At 47.5% G+C, this 20,604-nt stretch overlaps 1 protein-coding gene across 6 annotated transcripts in view; it reads left to right on the plus strand.

Moving 5' to 3' along the window:
• The first annotated feature begins 850 nt into the window (after positions 1-850).
• Positions 851-20,604, plus strand: part of ALS2CL (ALS2 C-terminal like) — an 81,169-nt gene continuing 61,415 nt past the window's right edge. For 2 of the 6 annotated variants that reach the window (XM_074985264.1, XM_074985265.1), the window contains exons 1-3: positions 859-904; positions 3,450-3,531; positions 3,723-3,823. In XM_074985264.1, coding sequence (XP_074841365.1) covers positions 3,528-3,531; positions 3,723-3,823 — 105 coding nt within the window. In that variant the 5' untranslated portion in view covers positions 859-904; positions 3,450-3,527. Of the gene's footprint in view, positions 905-3,449; positions 3,532-3,722; positions 3,824-8,759; positions 8,845-20,604 lie in introns of those variants that run through there. The other 4 variants (XR_012644110.1, XM_074985263.1, XM_074985266.1 and 1 more) reach the window with 4 other exon arrangements.

A 20,604-nucleotide genomic window follows, 5' to 3' on the forward strand; every position in this document is an offset into this window, starting at 1 on the left:
AGTTTAAGCTTCTACAGAATTAGCAGCAGCTGAGAAGGGAATTTTTGGATTGTGAGGCCTAAAATGGAGATGGAGGAGCCTAAATCCCATTGGATCTGGGGATGTGATTTTAAATTTGCAAGAGTTCACACAAGAATGCCACGATGCTCCTCAAACCCACCCCAAGTAGACACTTTAAGTGGGGCTGAACTGACTGTGCCGTACCTTGAATGCCAAGCGGGTGGCAAACCTTCTCTCTCTCTGGTGAGACTCAGCACCTCCACCCAGCTCAGGGTGTTTTAATTAGGTCTTTCTTGTGGTTTCTTTCCATTAGGATTGAGCTAAACCTGCTGTCCAAACTCTTCGAGCCAGTCATTGGGCCAATAGAGCCGAACTTTTCCCTAAAATGGTGGGACACATCCACAAAATGGTGCGGAGGCAGGACATCTATTTCTCGGGCCATTTGCTGTTTTCACTGTGCTTCTTCGATGGGTAAGAAGACCAGCCCTCAGAGCAAGTCGGAGAGACCTTAGCAGAAGAGGAAGGCCGGGTAAGAAGTATAACAGGGTGGGAAAAGAGCTGGGGTGGGATGCAGAGGGTGAACGTGCAAATCAGCGATGTGACAGCTGGCAAAATGTGACACCAGGGAAACTCAGGCTGATGCTAGTGGCTTTTGGGCAGGCTCAGTTTGTAGCAATAAGAAGGTCTGGTAAGGACAGAGACTTCTCCGTGTTTCTCTGAATCAAGTTCGATAATTCTTCTGTCCCGGTATTCACTTTTCCAGAGGTACCCGTGGTCCTACAATGCCCCGGAGCAGCCACGGGCCTGGTACAAATGTGAACTAACTCCATTGATGATGATGTCTGAGAGGAGGCTCAGAAACCTGAGGTGATTGTGAGAGGTGCCTGCCCTGCCCAATTCTGAGGTAAGCATGCCATCTCGGCCATGCCCGCTGCTCTCTTCTCCGGAAGGCAAAGCACCGGGGCGTGGGCTGCTGCCCTCTTGCTGCTGGAGTTCTCAGCTGACGGTCACTGGTGCAGCCTTGGTGGCAGGAGGTTAGGGATGAGGACTAGCTGCACAAGGGGGTTTCAATAGGTTGGGCGTAATGGACGCTGACTCCTTGCAGCTGGACTAGCGCCTCTCCTGGCTCTAGGAAAAGATCTGTTACTCTCAGTCATTTCACAGAATCCTAGGGCTGGAAGGGACCTCAGGAGGTCATCTAGTCCAGTCCTCTGCTTCAAGCAGGATCAGCCCCCACTAAGTCATCCCAGCCAGGACCTTGTCAAGCCAGGACTTAAAACCTCGAGGGATGGAGAATCCACCATCTTTCTAGGCAACGTATTCCAGTGCTTCACCGCCTTGCTGGTAAAGTAGTTTCTCCTTATATCTAACCAACACCTCTCCCTCTTCAACTTCAGACCATTGCTCCTTGTTCTGCCATCTGACACGACTGAGAACAGCTTCTCACCCTCCTCTTTAGAGCTCCCCTTCAGGAAGTTGAAGGCTGCAATCAAATAACCTCTCAGTCTTCTCTTCTGTAAACTAAATAAGCCCAAATCCCTCAGCCTCTCCTCATAGGTCATGTGCTCCAGCCCCTTAATCATTTTTGTTGCCCCCCACTGAACCTGCTCCAGCAAATCTGCATCCTTTTTATACTGGAGGGCCCAAAACCAGATACAATATTCAAGATGTGGCCTCACCAGTGCCAAATAGAGGGGAATAACTACTCTAGATCTGCTTGAAATTCTCCTCCTAATGCACCCTAGTATGCCGTTAGCCTTCTTGGCTACAAGGGCACACTGTTTACTCATATCCAGCCTTTCATCCACCAAAGTGATACCGGTTCCCTCTCTTGTGTGCTGTAAGACAGTCTTTCTGTCCAGTGCAGTGTCTGTCTGCCCCCCTCTATTATAGTATCTGAGGGCTTTTCAACTGCTTGCGACATCCATGGGAGCAGGGCTGTGCTGTTTCCCCCACAAGACAAGGGGCTCTGCCCTAGAAAAGCTAAGTGACTTTTCATTAGTGAGGATGAACTTGAACTGAGGTCTCTAAAACCCCAAAGCTGCTCACTAACCACTGGACCATCCTTCTACTGTTTTTACAAGGACCTTGTTCAAATTCACTGAAATGTTTTGCTGCTTCATCATCTCTTCTGTGTGTGTTAGCACAGCTCAGTTCAGCATGAATTAAGGGTGCTAAGTCCCTTCTCTTTGCATTTCTGTCAGGGATGGTCTAGATGGTACTTGGTCCTGCCATGAGAGCAGGGGACTGGACTTGATGACCTCGTGGGGTCCCTTCCAGGTCTAGTATTTAAAAAGACTATATTGCACCATTAAAGGCCCAGTGAGTCATTTACAGTAACAGCACTTAGGGGTTGGCCTGTTTTGCACCCACCAGTAATAAAGCAACCTTTAGCAATGGGAGAATGAGGCTAAGGCTTATTTCGAAGTAACACTGCCACACAGAAAAACGCATTTTGAAAGAGCACTTCACTATTTCAAATTGCAGCATCTACACCCATAGGCCGTGGCCACACTAGCTCCTCCTTTCGGAAGGGCTATGGTGAGTCTGCCATTATGCTAATGAGGTGTTGCATATTCATGACAGCACCTCATTAGCATACTCCAACGTGCCATATTACCATAGCCCTTCCGAAAGGAGGGGCGAATATGGCCACAGACATAAAGCCAATTTTGAAATACGCACTATAGCTTATTTTGACGCACTATGGCTTATTTTGATGTAGGCGCTATTCCCTGTCTACACGGCCACTAATTCAAAATCTTATCATAGGTAGTCCATCGTGTCCTACAATGACGCCTTGAGCTTGCACAGGCTCATCAGTTGTGGACTCGCATGTGGCTGAGGAGTCCAGGCATTGAACAGCCTGGGTGTTCACAGTGGGGTCAAGGGAATTGTCCTGGCTCTGTTGGTGCGGCTGCTGCTGTTGCTTTCTTCCTCTCATGAGCATCAATGAGGCTCACGCATCACTGCTCTTCAAAGTTGTCATACACGTGTCATATGAGAGCACACCAGCCTGTTTGGTCTTTTGCATGCTGCTCTAGCTGATCTGGTTTTAAACCAGCACGAGCAATGTTGGCCTTCACACAGTCTTTATACCTCTTGCGAGGCCTGCCTTGATTTCTTTTGCCCTGGGAGAGTTCCCCGTAGAGGAGTTGCTTAGGGATTCTTGCCGCCTCCATTCGTATGATGTACCTTGTCCAGCAAAGCTGGGCTTTCAGAAATTCGAAACAGCAGCTTTGAAATAGGCGCTATTCCTCGAAGAATGAGGGTCACCAATTTCAAAAGAAGCCAACTGCTATTTCACGTTTATTTTGAAGTATTCTAGCTTAGGGTAGTTATTTCAAAATAAAGTCTGTAATTTCGAAATCACTCTGCTGTGTAGCCTACCCTGAGATGGGAGAGGGGGCGCTTACCTCCTCTTGCAAAATCTGAATTTGTCCCCCCAGGGTCTGCTGCTATTGTCCGCCTGCCAGACCAATTGCAGGAGCACCCTTGCACGCTGCACTTAACTCCTGAGAGTGTTAATGGGTGAGTTCCTGCTAACCTGCTTAATCTTGATTTTTACTTCAATATCCTTTTTAATCACGTCCCTGCACGGACAGGCTTATGGTTCAGGCCCTCGTCTTACTACAGCCCTCATTTCTGGGTTGTCCTTTCGTGCAGGAGGACACTCTGTTCCCAGATAATGGTAAGTGATGGACTCTGATTTCCCTTTGTAGTGATGAGCCATGGCCTCTCCCCAGCCTGTGCTTCTCCTTCTCCAGCTGTTTTTCCGGTGACACAGAGGAGGAGGAGCAGTGACCAAGAGGTAATAATAGAGGTAAGAGAGAGACCTCCTCCACTTGGACTGGGGTGGGGAGCGTTAGTGAGGAATGTTAGTCTGTCTTCCAACAAGACGAACCAGCAGAAATGTAGCACTTTCAAGACTAACAAAATGCTTTATGAGGGGATGAGCTTTCGTGGGACAGACCCACTTCTTCAGATCAATAGGAGGAGGAGGAGTTTTCCACGGGGAGCTCAGAGGGTTGTCTGCCCAGGGGAATATCTGGTCCACAGGAGTTGCCGAGAGCTACCAGAGCTGAATGCAGAAGGGTGTCCAAGCAGCAGGGGTATCAGAGAGCCAAAGGCTGTTGTCAGAGCTTGAGAGGCGCTGGGGTGGGGACATTACACACACACACACACACACACACACACACGCAGCGCAGAGACGCAAATGACATGGGCAATGAATTGTGAAGGGTTCAGAGGGCCCAAGAGAAGGAGGAGGGACAATTCTAGAGTAGAGTGACTGGCACAGAGGGAAGGGCTAGAAGGAGGGGTTGGCTGGGACCAGTGCAGAGGGATGTAGGGAGAGTGAAATTGTGCAGGGGACTGAGGGGAGGGAGAAGGAGAGGAAGCCAGGAGAGAAAGATGAGTCTGGAAAAATTCTCTTAGCAGCATAACTTTGGGTGCACAAGTGGGACTAAGGGAAGTAGGACATAACCAAGACCGTCTGCCACAGCCATTAACCATGGCAAAGCTGCTGGTAACTCCTGCCTGCCTGCCTTTAACTGACTCCTCACCACCTTAAATGGACAGGAGTCCACAAGTGCCATTCCTCTGACACAGGCCTGCCAGATGCAACAAGCTCTAACTCCACTGAGCTACCTTAAATTCTCCACCTTGGTCCTCCCTGGGTAACACGCAAAGAAAACAAGAACAGTGCAACCTCCAGACTTCACCACCAGATACCCTCTGGTCCCCGCCTCCCACACCCCATCCAAGTGGAGAAGGTTTCTTTCTTACCTCTATTAACTGGCTCATAGCAGCTTTGGAGTAAGACAGCAGGAAGGCAGAGCCCCTTTGCCAGCAGAGGCGATGCTGATCCCACGCCATCTTATTTCCTCTGTGCGCGTCTCTGGCTGGCTCGCTGTACTGGAGCCCAAGCAGGAGGGGTGATTGATAGCCAACAGCACCCTCTGCATCTGCCAGAAGCCGCTGCCTGCTCTCCAGGCAGCCTGGCTTTCCAGACCAGCAGCCGCAGAGCCAGCCCTGAGGAGTCATTAATTAATCAAATCGGTGTCACTTACAGGATGCTTTGGGCTGAGGGGTGGTGGTGCTCTCTGTTCTGATGTGGCCAGCACGGTGGTGACCGGAGATCAGATCCCACTCTCCAGAGAGGAAAACTATTTACCTATTAGCCTCCTGTTTCTGTACAGCTGATGACTGATTCCTGCTCCCTTGTCTTGTTTTCTCCTGGACTGACCGATAGATCTGCCTCTTTCCTACCCAGAAGGTCAGCAAGCCAAGCTGTGTGTAATCAGGATTGTAAAGGTTGAACCTCTCTTGTCTGGAATCTTCAGGACCTGACGGGGGGCTGAACAAGAAAATTTTCCAGACCATGGGTGGTTGATAATGTCTAGCACATCACCAACACTTCCACTGTTTACTGGGCTCTTAGAAGACATGTAGCGTTAAATCCAGCTAAATAACAGCACAGAACACTGAGAGCCAGGACAGGCAGCTGTAAACAAACTTTATGGGACTACAGGAAACTTGGCCACACCCATGATAAGTGGTCGTTCAGCTAACTACAATCATGCCGGTTTATGGATCCTGACAGTTGAGGCAGTTCCAGATTAGAGAGGTTCAACCTGTAGCTAGTTAATACTGGCAGAGTCAATTGTTCCAGGGAGGAGTTTTGAATGTGTTGCATTTATATAGCTTCTTTCGACCCCAAAGACTTTACAACCACATGCTATCAGGTCTTATATGATCTCAAGTTGGTGCCCTGACAAAAGGGGTTGGAACTAAGCTGGAAAAAGACAATAATTCCGGTAAATCTCAGAGGGGTAGCTGTGTTAGTCCGTATCCATAAAAATAATGAGGAGTCCTGCAGAAGCTTTGAGACTATCAGATTTATGAGAGCATAAGCTTTTCTGGGCAAAACCCGCTTCATCACATGGAATGGACTGAAAATAAAGAGGCACAGGGGACTGCATGCCAGTAAAATTACAGCAGTATAATTCAGCTGGGAAACTTCCCCGCGTAGGTGATCCTTATGATTCAAGAGAAGACTTGGACTTTTGATCTCCAGGGATCTCCTGGGTACTGCAGGAAGCCGAGCAGCTGCTGATTTTAGCAGGGGAAACTTGCTGAGTTAGTACATTGCCCAAGCCATTAGTCAGATGAAACCGACGCCACTGTTTGTTAACAGTAAATTGTTAAAATTAAGACTGGCAGGAAAACAACAATGACATTTCCTGATACATTTGGCTTTGTTCTAAAGCAGAAACAATAAGACCTTTCAAAACTTTTAACAGAGGAGGAGAGGGGAAAGGCTGCACCTTACAATGGTTAATAGCCCAGTCACCCAGGCTTTTTCCAGTGTCTGGAACCCCCTTCACCTCCTGACTCAGTGACAGGAGGTGAGAAATTCTGCTGTGAGCAGGGACAGATGTGGGCTGGGAACCCCACATGTTCATAAGTTCCCTCCCCCGTTCCATCTCCCTTTTGTTGAGAAATTTCCTCCTGGACCCACGATGTTCCCAGTAACCGTGTTTTCCAGCGACAGCAATGGAATCAGCATTTTCCATTCAAAGCTTCCAAAAGAAATTCCAAAACAGCAGGATGCAAAAGGCTGATGATAAAGCACATTCTACCAGGTTAATTCAGGGGGATTGTTTTCCCGAGTCATGTAACACCGCCCATCCTCTCGCATAAGGATTAAGCAGTGACTGAGATGCTATCAACAGAAAATGAGGAACTTGGGTCCAGAATCAAGTCCCTCCCTTGCTGCGGATTGTTTTGGAACGATCCTATTGCTATTGACAAATGTCAGTTCCACTGTATCAGAGGGGTAGCTGTGTTAGTCTGGAGACAGTGCAGAAGTAAAGATGGCAACACTGTAGTCTCTCAGCTTCAGAAGGCCCTTTTTGACCAGGACCAATGCTCCCTCTAATTCTTTCCATCCATGTGCAGAATAAATTGTATGTGCACTGAGACATCTGCTGAAGTGCACCACCAATAGAAACACATGCAGCTGATTGTGGGAACTCTGATAATAAGCTGGGCAGTAGCTGAACCTCTCCCAGTCGGCCATCCAAGTGCTCAGCTTACAAGGAAGACCAGCCACGATCGCCATTTGGGGAAGCAATGTGTACTTTTGGGGTCAAACGCCACAAAAAAGCATATTTCAGTCTTTTTTCATGGCTGCAACTTTCAAAGAATCACAGGGCTGGAAGGGACCTTAGGAGGTCATCTAGTCCAGCCCCCAGCTTCAAGCTAAATCATCCCAGCCAGGACTTTGTCAAGCCGGAACTTAAAAACCTCTAGGGATGAAGAATCTACCACTTCTCTAGGTAACGCATTCCAGTGCTTCACCACCCTCCTGGAGAAATAGTTTTTCCTAACATCCAACCTGCTGCTCTCCTTCTGTAACTTCAGACCATTGCTCCTTGTTCTGCCATCTGACACCACTGAGAACAGTTTCTCACCCTCCTTTTTAGAGCTCCCCTTCAGGAAGTTGAAGGCTGCTATTAAATCACACCTCAGCCTTCTCTTCTGCAAAATAAATAAGCCCAAATCCCTCAGCCTCTCCTCATAGGTCAACTTTGGGGGTTCCCTCCTCTTCATATCTTGCAACTGTGAAATTTTGGAACAGTAGATGATCTGAAGAATTTTTTTCAAACAATGATATTCACTGAAATAATAAATTCTGCCCAGCCTGGCTAAATGGGCAGGTGAAGCAAACCTGTTTGTGCTTCTATTTCCCATCAGAGTGGAAGGGGTACCAGCATTGCTTTCTTTCTCTATCCTGGATGCCATGAGAATGAAGGCATAAGGATCAGGTACTGGATGCAGAGGCCAACGAGGGCTTGTCTACGCTTGTGGGGCAGGTGGGTCAGAAAAAACAAAATAAACAAATAAACAAACTTTTTTTCCAGAAAATATGTTGCGCTTTCAAACTGCCATGCATGGAAAGTTGAGAACAAAGGGCTTTCTCCTCAAAATAACAACTCCAGCTCTGCGAATGATTTTCAGCGATCCCTGCCCCCCCTTCAAGGTCGAAAACAAATGTGTGTGACCCAAGCACAGCAATTAGCGGCTTACGTGAGGGCTCCTTTTGCAGTGCTGTGGCTGTGAACCGCGGCTGTGGATGTGAACATTCTGTTTCGCAATGCTGTGGCTGCGGGAATGCGATCTTTCGATTTTGCTTATTTCGACTTTGGGACGTCAAAAAAGTTGTCATAACAAACATGCAGTGTGACCACAACCCTAGGCAGGCCAAAGAAGTGGCAAACCCTGAATTAAAAGTCAGCAAAAGAGACAAAGGCAGGCTATGTCTCTGTGACGGATTCAGCCTGGAGTGTGCCTACTGGAGATGGAGAGAGATCGTACATAGTGTTGTTAATTACAATCCATCCAAGCTATGCCTATTGCAGAGACTGTTTCCTTCTCTAACGATCCACAGCAATATGATAACACCTCAGCAGGAACTGGGGGTTCAGAAACGCTTCCCTGTCTCTTTATATAGAACCCCCTAACTTTCTGTGTCCTATAAATATGCTTCCCTTTTAAGTTCCCTAAAAGCAGCTCCCGGGTCAAGTTGCTTGTTTAAATATTAATGTGGAGTCCAGCCAGGCTCTGGCAGCCTGCCAGCTGCGGTTTCTATGTTAGCAAGGAATGTTTTGCAGTGCACTTTGGGATAGGCCTGTGACTTCCTTGGTTGTAGGTTTTTTTTTTTTTTTTTTGTAAAGCTAGTAAATAAAGTCGCTCAAGAGCCAAGGCTGCTTCTGCCGTCGGCAGCTTCTCCCTCTGCTCACATGGAGCTTTGTGGTCAAGCTGACAACCTGCAGCATGGTAAGGAATGTGTATTGCTCTGTTTCAGCCAGCATGACTCTTGGTTAGGAGAAAATTGAGCAAGGCTGAGATTCAGGGGGTGTTTTGGGAAACAAAGTGGCTTGGCCCAGGATGGAGGGTTTGGGTCACTCCAAAGGTTTCTATACCGCCGTGTGAGCGAGTGGTGCTGATGGTTGTTCTGAGTTCAGCTTGCTGTCTTTCTGGGCAGGTGAAAGTGCAGGGAGTCAGGGATAGAACCTGCTCTGTCAGCCTGGCTGCGGCCTTGATTTGCCAAATGAAAAATGAGAGCGTCCTACCAAATTCAAAAACAGGAAGAAGTCCTGCGGCACCTTATACATGAACAGGTGTTTTGGAGCATACGCTTTCGTGGGCAAAGACCTGCTTCGTTAGATGCATCGGATGAAGTGGGTCTTTGCCCATGAAAGCTTATGCTCCAAGATATCTGGTAGTCTATAAGGTGCCACAGGACTTCTTGGTTTTGAAGATACAGACTAACTCGGCTACCTCTCTGATATTTCATGTTCAAAATCACCTTGGCTTGCAGTGCCTTCCTTGTTCCTTATATGACTGTGTCATGAAAATGCAGCATCTCCCAGTCACTATGCCTGCTATTGCCACAGGTCCAGGGGAATAGGAAACCACTGTGTCCAGTTGGCAGATGTGGGGCAGGGGTGAGAGGGGAAACTGAGGCACAGTGGTCATAGAGGAAAGTCAGGGGCCAAGCCAGGAACAGATCCCACATCTCCTAAGCCCTGGTCTAGTTTCTTATGTACTGACTAGTCCATCTATCCTACCTTCAACACATACCAATAACTAGCCATCTGCTCCTGCACAAGTCGGCGACTTACTGAGTTCTGCCTGACAAAAGGCGTGGAAACCGGCAGGAGGACAGGAGCAGATGGATGCACGTAGCATTGACTTATCCCAGGGTGACGTGGCCCAGCTCTCAGTCATTGTCCTGTAACACCCTAAAGACTAAATTGATTAGGTCATGAGCTTTTATGGGTAAAGCCCACTTCATCAGACGAATGGAGTAGAAAAAACAGAATCCAGGGTTTATATAGCAGGGAGGGGTTTATTTATTTACTTATTTATTTATTCTTCTTTCTTTCCACACCCTTTCATCCCTGCTAGATAAACCTTGGATTCTGAAGTGAGTTTTACCTAGCTCATCACCTGGTGGGGTGGGGCAGGGATAGCTTGGTGGGTTGAACATTGGCCTCCTAAACCCAGAGTTCTGAGCTCAGCCCTTGAGGGGGCCATTTAGGAGCCTGGGACAAATAAATTAAAACAAAAAAAGCAGGGATGGCACTTGGGCCTGCTGAGCGAGCAACAGACCACATTCAATGACCTCCTGAGCTCCCTTCCAGCTCTATGAGATGTGTATCTCTATGCATATATAAAATAGTCTCCAAAGTGTTACAGGACTTCTTTTCACAGTAAACCCTTTCATATCGAGCAACCCTGGGACCAGAAGTTTGCCAGATATTCAAATATTCTGGATAACAGAGAAGTGTACCTACCAATTCATTACACTAAAGAAAAACAAAATTAGATACTAAGAAACCAACAAAAATGTATGCAGAGTACTTTATTTACAAACAACAGTAGTATTGTACACTGTAAATGTATACTGTATTTGCTGCCTTTATTTGTATTTACTTTCACTCTACTGTACTTATGGAAAATGTAACTAAAATTGACTTATGGTTAAAATGCCAGTTATCTGAGAACTCCAGATAATAGAATGCCAGATATGAAAGAGGTTAATGTATCTGGGAAAGGAGTAGCATAATTCAACCAGAAACAATGAACTTGGTTGAAGCAAGAATTACTGGGTAAGGTTCTTAGGTCTCTGTTATGGTCAGAAGAGATAGTTTAAAGGGTCCCTCTGGCCTTAAGTGACAGGAAGGCAGTTCAGATATTATCTTTGCATTCTTAGATGGGGGTTCTCAACCTTTTTCTTTGACCCCTTTCTTCCCCCCCTCAAAAAAAAAATCTACAAAAACTCCCAGGTCCACCTACATCACAACAACATTTTTTTTTGCGTATGCCATAGTTTAAAAGCTGTGCTTGATGGATTGTTATATGGTTAAATAGAATCATAGAACACTAGAACTGGAAGCGACCTTGAGCACTCATAAAGTCCGGTCCCTTCCCCTCATGGTAGGACCAAGTACCATCTAGACAGTCCCTGACAGGTGTCTATCTAACTTGCTCTTAAATATCTCCAGGGATGGAGATTCCACAGCCTCCCTAGGCAATTTATTCCAGTGTTTAACCACCCTGACAGTTAGGAAGTTTTTTCCTAATGTCCAACCTCAATCTCCCTTGCTGCAATTTAAGCCCATTGCTCCTTGTCCTATCCTCAAAGGCCAAGGAGAAAATTTTTCTCCCTCCTCCTTTTCTCCTCCTCCTCCTCTTTTAGATTCTTGTAAAAAACACTATCCCCTCTAAATCTTCTCTTTTCTAAACTAAACAAGCCCAACTCTTTCAATCTTTCCTCATAGCTCATGTTCTCCAGACCTCTAATCGTTCGAATATATACACACGGTATTTTAAAAGGCCAAAAAAGGAACAAAAACTTCTATTTTGAGTTTACTCAGAGTAGAACTTGTTGGTGCTGATCAACCATTCTGTCAAGGTGTGGGAGTACCTTTGACAAGTACATGTACATGTCACGGTCAATGTTCTTCCTGGTTCAAAACTTAGTTTTCATTGACGTCATGGTTGAAAATCCACCTTTGCATAAGGAAGTGGTACTCAAGGGAATCAAAGCTTTCTGTGCTGCAAAAGAAGCGGTGATGTATTCATGGAATAGTCACACCCAAATGTCTCCACCAGCGTTTCCTTGAGCCTGGCTTGGAGGGAGCTGTCAAACCAAATGTCCGTGAGTTCTTCTAACAATTGTGATGGAACATCCAATGGAAGTCCAGCTTCTGTGTTCTCGCTGAAGGGGTTTGTAGGCCACCAGTGTGTAGCAACTTGTAATACTTGGAGAACAAGAAGAAGTCTTGTGGCACCTTATAGACTAACAGATATTTTGGAGCCACAGGACTTCTTGTTGTTCTCGAAGCTACAGACTAACACGGCTACCTCTCTGATACTAGTAATACTTGCTTTCCAAAACTCACAATAGGCAATTTGTTAAGCAGACCAGACAGATGTGCTGCTAACTGAAGCTGAATTACGTTAAAGTCAAGGCTTTGTTCTTTAATGAAGGAATTTAAGAGCACAGACATACCATTTGTGCTCCCAAAGGCGTGAACTTTCCGGAGTTGTAGTTTTCTTTTCAACGTCTCAATTCCTTCATGCTGGACAGTCCAGTTAGTGTTGCCTCTTGCTGCTTATTCATTTCGCTGAATATGTCTGCAAGGTAACCCAGTTTTGCCAGCCAGGTGTTATCTGTCAGCACTTTGCAAATTCAGTTTCATTATCAGGAAGGAGGTACATAACTCGTCTTTGAGATTACATATACAGACATGAATTCAGCCTTGAGATAGCCATCTCACCCCTGTATGCAGGAAGAAGGAATGGTGCTGTGCTGCAAAACACCCGGAATTGGTTGCTCTGGACGTAATAAAATTAATGTGTTACCCATCTATTTAGTATATAGCCTAGACCTGGTTCGCCATATTTTGCAGGAAGCATTTACTGGTGTAAAACTGTGTGTCCAAATAGCACAAGGTGCAATGGCTTTTATTAATTATTATTATTATTATTATTCTCTGCACAACACCAGACTGCTTTCCGGTTATTGCTGCTGCTCCATCCCTGCAAAGCCCGGCGCAATTAGTCCCGCTGATTTCTGCAGAAATCTTAGAATTAATCTGACCGTGGTCATCTGACCGAAATAGTCTTATGTTCTTTGCAAAACAAAAAATCTTTTATTTCCTCGTTCTGCAACATTCCAGATTGACGCAAAACAATGAGACACTTTTGAAATGTCTGTGGATTCACTTACTTGGATAGTAAAATCATTGCCATGCAGCTAATCAATACCTGGAGAAACAGTCAGTGACAATGTCATTTGACAGTGCCTTGGCCTCCTTCTCTCCCCGTGCTCCCTTTGTTGTTGTAGAGATACACATCTCACAGAGCTGGAAGGGACCTCAGGAAGTCATTGAACCCAGTCCCCTCTCCTCTTGGCAGGACCAAACTCCCTCTCCCTCCTTTTTTAAAAAAAAAGAAATTTAATTGCCCCAGGTGGCACCCTCAAGGATTGAGCGCACAACCCTGAGTTTAGCAAGCTAATATTCAAACTACTGAGCTCTCCCTCACCCTTTAAACTGCCCTGCCAGGGCTTGGCAGTTGCCCTGGGAGGCCTTCTTATGGGGAGGCATAAGGGAGGTTGATGGGAGAAACTCTCACATCTGTGAGGATGGCCAGATAAGCTGATCCTAGTTATTGCACATTGCAGAACTGGAAGGGACCTTGGGAAGTCATTGAGTGCAGTTCCCTTCAAAAACAAATGGCACAATCAAAATCTCAGCAGCCATATATGATTTGATTATTTTTTAGCAATTTTCTGTGCCACTGTGTAGGATGACCTTTAAGTTTTTATGTGTGGTAGTACTGGATTTCATTAATGTTTTACTAATGTTTTACTACCATGCTGGGTCTTGGCTTTTCGCTCCAAAACTGAACAGTGCTTATTTGCAGATGTCCTGTTTTTGTAAAGAAATGTCTCTGTAACTTGGAGGAATTCAGATATTTGTTGAACAGTAATTGAGCCCAAATTGCAGTCTGTGGTTGAGGTATATCGCCACATCTGGAATAAATGAAACTGAAATGCAATTAGCTGCCTTCGTATATCCTGAATTTCGCAATGTTAATGGCAGTTTGGTTTCTCGCGTCACCTGTGTGCTGTTCTCAGTGGGAGAGATAGCTCAGTGATTTGAGCATTGGCTTCTATAATTCCAGGGCTGTTCATTCAATTCTTGAGGGGCCATTTAGGGATGTGGCACAAAGAGTTTTTTAAAAAAAGTTACCAGAGATATTGGTAGGTCCTACTGTGAGAGCAGGGGACTGGACTCAATAACATCTGAAGGTCCTCTCCAGTTCTACAAGGTAGATGTATCTCCATTTATAATTATTCAGTTTTTACAGTGGTTGAACATGTTGAAGGAAGTTGGTATCATTGTTCTGTGGGTTCCATTGTTTTGAAGCAGATGGTCAAATTAGGGATAACATTTTTATCTGATATGTATTTACAATTTATGTATTTTCACTGTGTAGCTTGTCCTACTCCTATTGAAATAGCTTCTTTCCCAGACGGTAAAGGGAGCTAGCTAACTTGTAAGGCTGGAATCAGACTCAATGGGCCAAGGGCAAAAACCAAGGAATGAGCCTTCACCTGCAAAGTCTTTCTGGGGGCAGAGCTGGTACTGGATCAGAGGCTTTAAGACATATAAAACCCTCACTGGTGTAGTAAAAGTGAGCAAAGAGTTATTTATTCCTTCCCATAATACAAGAACGTGGGGTCACCAAATGAAATTAATAAGCGGCAGGTTTAAAATAATCAAAAGGAAGTTTTTCTTCAGGCAGCGCATTGTCAACCTGGGGAACTCCTTGCCGGAGGATGTTGTGAAGACCAAGTCTACAGTAGGGTTCAAAAAGAACTAGATACGTTCATGGTCGTTAGGTCCATTAATGGCTATTAGCCAGGATGGGTGGGAATGGTGCCCGTAGCCTCTACTTGTCAGGGGAAGGGAGTGGGTTATAGGGGAAGGATCAGTTGATGATTTCCTGTTTTGTTCACTCTTTCTGGGGCATTGGCCCCTGTCAGAAGACACAATACTGGTCAAGAGGGAACATTGCTCATCGCGTGGATTTTTACCCCAATGTGCATTAGTTTGCATCTCTGACCTTGCTGTCAAGGGGGACAAGAAGAGTCACACTGAGCTGGCACAGGTCATGCTACCCAGGCAGGTTCCTAATCTGACATGGGGATGACCTTTTTCTCCTTCTCCTCCCAAATACTTGGATTTAGCTGACTAACACAGTCCCTCCCCCATATGCTTCAGAAGTGGTCTGATGGGAAGGGTCGATGATGCTGTGCTATTTCTGCTAAAGGGGAACGATCATTTCGAGGAAGTAAGGGGAGAAGGCGTTTTAGTTTCGTGACCTGATCTGAAACTTTGTGAATGGGTCAAATTGACCTTGTGAGCTGCAGAGGCTGGTTCTGCATATCTCCAGGCTTCAGCGGTGCCTTCAACTGAAGCACTGATTCATTGTCTTTAAGCAAAGGTCAAGCCTGAAACCAAGAACTTGCCCACAAGCCTAAACTCCAATAACAGATAGTTCTGGCCTGTACCTGGAGTGGGCACTGTCCCTGAGTTGTCTGCAGACTATTCCTCTGGTCATCCTCATCATCATCATCAATAACCGTGGGCTCAGCGCCCGTTGGTGTCGGACGCCTCTCTCACTCTTTCCTTTCACCTTTCCCTATCCACTGCAGAGTGGCTTAGTTTCTGTAGACTAGCTCCGCACCAAGCTACTACATCATCTATCCATTCTCTGTGGGGTCTGCCTCTCCTGTTCAAACCATCCATTATGCCGAATACCAGGGTCTTGATTTTTCGTTCATTGTTCATTCTGAAAATACGTCCAAATAGCTGTAGCTTCCGTTTTATAACCTTCTGCAGCAGGTTCTCTTTCAGCTGTATCTTCCCATATAATTCCTCATTGGTGACCTTCTGCATCCATCCTATTCTCAGAATCTTTCTATAACAACTCCTTTCGAACGTCAATATTCTTCTTTTCAAATCTTCCATTATCACCCATGTCTCATATCCATACAACATGCTGCTGAATACACACGTTTTCAAGACCCCCGGCTTTGTTCTTAAGCTAATTGCTTTGTTTCTCCAGATTTTATCCATCCCCTTCAAACTCGCTCTTGCTTTCGCTATTCTAGTTGCTATTTCCTTCTTACAGTCTAGACCATACGTTATGTTGCTCCTCAGATATGTGAACTTCTCTACATTTTCTAGTTCAATACCATCAACACTGATCTTCCTTCCTATTTCCTTATCTCCAAATACCATTGTTTTTGTTTTATCGATGTTCATAATCAGTCCGTAACACTTCCCTTCTTCGTTTAACACCCGCACCGTTTTCGCTAGCTTCTCCTCATCTTCCTCAATAACTATATCATCCGTGAACCTCAAGTTGTTAATTCTTTTCTCATGTACAGATATCCCTTCTACCTCCTCCTTGATCTTGTCCATCGCTCTCTCCAGATGTGCAATGAAGATATTGGCGATATTGGATCTCCTTGTCTCGTACCTCTACTTGTTTTAAACCAACTTCCCAACTCCCCGCGTGTTCTCACCGCTGCCTCCTCATTATCATTGACATCTTTCAACAACCATATCAGTCTGCTATCCACTCCATATGACTCCAACACCACCCAAGTCACTTTCTGATCTATACTGTGAAATGTCTTTTGAAAATCAATGAAGCAAGCATACACGTTTTTGTTCTTTTGTCGAGCTTTCTCCGCTATCAGTCTTAGTGCCAATATCTGCTGTGTGGTACTTCTGTCTTTTCTGAACCGTGCTTGCTCATCTGCTAGATGTTCTATCTGCGATCTTAGTCTCTCAGTCAGTATCATCATCAGCACGTTGCCTAGATGACTCGTTAGGGCAATTGTTCTGTAGTTCTTGCACTCCAATGTACTTCCTTTCTTGGGTATTGTCACTAGCCCAGATCTTGTCCATTCCTCTGGTGCTGACTCAGAACTTCCACATCAACTGCCTTGACACCACCCCCAGGACAGAGCAGAATGTGTTGCAACAGTCCTCCAGAAGAGAGGAACTTCAGCTGTAAACGACTTCTTTAACAAAGCCCCGACAAGGGTGAGGAGCTGGGGAGAGGGAAATTAATTCCATCATTACAGAAAACCCTTCTCGGGGAGTAGAGCCACATCCTGAATTGATGCAAATCAGGCTAGTTGCCTTACAGCTCCCTTCAGCTCTGGCCGGTGATGTCTGTTTCTGGAACCATAACCATGTAGTGCCACTCAGATGAGACGTTCCTCTGCCTGCTGCCAGAGCTCAGAGACCATCCTTTACTTCCAGAGCTGTAGAAGACCTCTTCATGCCAGCTGGCTAAAGACACAGGGAGCCCTATGTGTTACAGCAGTGAGGAACGACCTAAGCTCGTGAGTGGGCTTCATGTGTGTCCCTCTTTCCTCACAGTAAACTGCAATATTATAGTGTAACCATACACTATCCTTGGATTGGGTAGTTTTGCTAACTGTGCTTGTATACCATGGACAGGCAGCGCCCAATCTGGGACCTCTGGAGCTTAGTGCATGAGTTCCTAGCTAAAAGCCAGCTGGCTCTCAGCTAAGGCTATGGGGGAGACTCATTATTCCCTCTGTAAGACGGACAGGGTGCACACAGCTCTCCCAATCAATGTGATGTGCAGTCAGCACACAGCTCACATGCACTTGCTTTTCCGGCATGTCACTTCAGTAATACGGGCAGGAAAAAAAAACCACCCGGACAAAACCTGGAAGAATCTGGCAACCCTGTGTGGGCAGTGATAAGCAAAAAGGGAAATACATAGATCCCCTATGGACCCTGTGCAGACCACCACTGAGTTACAGGCATCCCTGGGGAAGGGGAGGCTCACGTTTGTTTTACTTCACCCAAGAGTGTCCTTTAGGTTTTTCAGCACATTGGTCAGCAAAATGGATGAGTGGAAAGTTTCAAAGACGTGGGTGGGAAATTAGGTTCCGAAGGCCTCGTAGGTAAATGGATTGTATGGAGAGGCATCCCTCTCCAGACAGGAGGTGGGAGACCCTCCCCTCCTCAGTGGAATGTTGTGTATAGTGTCTCCTACAATAGCAGTCTGTTAGCATAGGCTCCTGGGAACTTCAGCAGGAAAGCTAATAGCAAGAGATAAACAGCCGGACTTTGGAAGGGAGGAAACCAAATTTCTGAGCTGGTATAGCTTGTGGGGAAGGGGAAAGAGGCCTGGGAACCCTGCAGGCAGAAGCAGGCTATGAGTGGGTTTGGCCTCAGGACAACAGGGGCTTGGCCATCCTGGCTGAAAAGTACCACAAAGAAGGACTTGGGGGTCAAGCAGTACTTTATTCAACAGGTGTGTGGATTGTTAGCTGAGGTTGGACCCTAGCCTAGGTTGTGATTGTGTTCTACAAACCTTCCCTTTGCTGCCAGTGTTAGTCGGCTACCCTATGCAGCTGCTTTTTGATGAATAAGCTTCCCCTTGCTTTCTCCCCCAACAGGTCTGAGTTCTGCATTTGAAGCAGGGCTCCATGCGTGGATGGAGGCGGGGGGAGGCCTGTTGTGTGGGGAACGGCAAGCCCGGTAATTCTGTGCTCAGTGGATAAGATGCCGGACACCACAGGGGGATGCTTTACGGACTAACACACCAGCCTCTGCCTCCAGCCTTCCTGAGGGGGCAGCAAAGCCTACTAGGCCTTGTGCTTCAGAAGGCTGGGAGACCCAGCAGGTACAAATGATGCTTTCTCACGCTGACGGCAATGTTCCCTCTCATTTTTACCCATTCATGTGCAGAATGAATTTTGTTATGTCTGCTGAGCCATGTGTGGATGCGCACCACCAGTAGACGCGCAGGCTGTCAGCTGTTGGGACTCTGCTAATCAGCTGGGAAGCACTTGACTCTCTCCTGGCTGCCTGCCCAAGCTCTCAGCTTACGAGAAACACGGCTGGGTACCTGCAACGCCCTTTGATAGTCAGGGGATGTCACATGCAACTGTGCTGCTCCTGAGGCCATCAGGGAAACAGCCATGGAACAAGGTGGCTCCCTGATCTCCTGCACTTCCATCCTGCTGTGCAAGGAGAGGAGGTTGGCAGCTACTTGGATTTGATGGTGCCGAGAGTAGAGATTGTACCTGAGGATTCACGGGGGGCAGACACTGAAAGGAAACTAGCTAGAGAAGCCGGGAGGGGGAAAAAGAGGCTGAGAGATTTAGGGATTTTGCCACGGTGGCTAGTGGCAGAAGCCAGAGTAGGGCATAGACAAGGGCACTGCTCGTTACACCTGCGTACTACCGGACCCGGGTATATGAGTACACAAAGACTCGGGGGTAAAGAGTCTAATTAAATCCAAGAGTGGCTGAAGGCGTTGGAGGACAGGCCGGTGCAATGGCCCTGTGAGCATGGCCTGGTGCTGGGCAGAGCAGTATGTGGGGTGTGAGTGGTAGAGGAATTCAGCAGGTCAGAGGAAGGCAGAGGGGGACGGTGGGAGTAAAGGGACTTCTGAGAATGAGTGGGAGGTTCTTAGGAGTTGATGGTGTCATGGTGGTGACTCTTTGCCCTGGCCAGTCATCCAGGAAGGGTGTTCTTGTGGCTGAAGGACAGGAGAGGGTCAAGGCAGGGAGCCGGGGAGCTATTTCTGGCTTAGATTTCAACTTCATGCATGAGCTGCTCAGGAATTTTGCTGAAAATTCTGTATTCTGCTGAATTTTTTTTTTTTGCGGGGCGCGTTTTCTTTCTGTTTTGGAGCATCACAATGAAGTAAAGGCTGCGCCTTCTAAATCCGGCTCTCTCCCGGCCGGCAGAAACATGGGTGTTCCAGGACCAGAGAGTCCAGGGTCAATGCTGAAGTGACATCTGTGGGGTTGGGCTCCAGGTGGGGGCTGGCAGCCAGCAGCCCAGCTAGGGTGGAGCCAGCCTCCCCCGTGCCGGTGTTGGGCAGCCCAACCAGGGTGGCGGTCGGGGCCTGGTCAGGTGGAATCAGAGCTGGCGGTGGGGAGGAGCAGTGGTCTGGGGGCTACAAGCAGGACATCTCCTGTGACCTGGCAAATTCCCTCGCTGGGGACAAGCCAGGTGCCAAGGGTGCAGAACCAGGGAGGTCCAACCTGTATTCACGTCGCTGGTGGTCCCAGATCAGAGGTGGCAGGGCCACATCCTCATGGCCTGGAGCCCCCTTCTCCCTGCCCTGTGCAGAAGGAGGGGCCTGAGTGCATCCCCCATCCACATCCCTGTCCCCCAGGCTCCCTGTCCAAGGCAAGAGGGGGGACCCTGGTTCCCCACAGCTGCCCACGCTACTGCTACTCTGACCTGTTTCCAGCCAAGGGGCAGGGCCTCAGATGGAGCCACCGCCCGGCTTTGTCAAGAGCCGTGTGGGCAGCTGTGGGGAGCTGTGGTGCAGACCCTCCATCTGCCATGGGTGGGGAGTCAGGGATGTGGGCTGAGAACTGCTGTCAGGTCCCCTGCACCCCAGGCAGGTGGACGGTACATGTGGTTCCACGACTGCCGGGACGCCATCCGCCAGATGAGTTGGGCCTTGGGGGTGAGAGGAGGGGAAGGGAATGGGAGGGTCACAGTGGTGAAAAATGGAGAGGCCAAGCCACTTTCAAGAAGTGTGAACTCCGTGGCCTGCCCGCTGACCCTCCCGGTCTGGTGCCGCTGTCCCAGATATTAGAGGCACCAGAGGCGGGAGGGAATATCTTCTTATTGGGCTCATTTCTGGTAGGGAGAAGAAGAAGCTTTCAAGCTACAGAGAGCTCTTCCTCTGAGGATATGGCTAGGCGGCCGTTAGGCGCCCATGGCCAGCCTGCACCGGCTGACTTGGGCGAAGGGGCTGTTTGTGGTGGAAGCACTCAGGCTCAGGGTGCAACCTGGGCTCTAGAGTCCCATGAGCTGAGTGAGTCCCAGAGCTCTGGCTGCAGCTCCTCCCAAATGTCTTTGTCTACACTGCAATGACACAGCCCTCAAGCCTGCCCAGCTCCAGGCAGGGAGGTTGATACGTTGGAGGGTT

Source organism: Carettochelys insculpta, chromosome 2, assembly GCF_033958435.1.
Source record: "Carettochelys insculpta isolate YL-2023 chromosome 2, ASM3395843v1, whole genome shotgun sequence".
In the NCBI taxonomy this organism is placed as follows: domain Eukaryota; kingdom Metazoa; phylum Chordata; order Testudines; family Carettochelyidae; genus Carettochelys; species Carettochelys insculpta.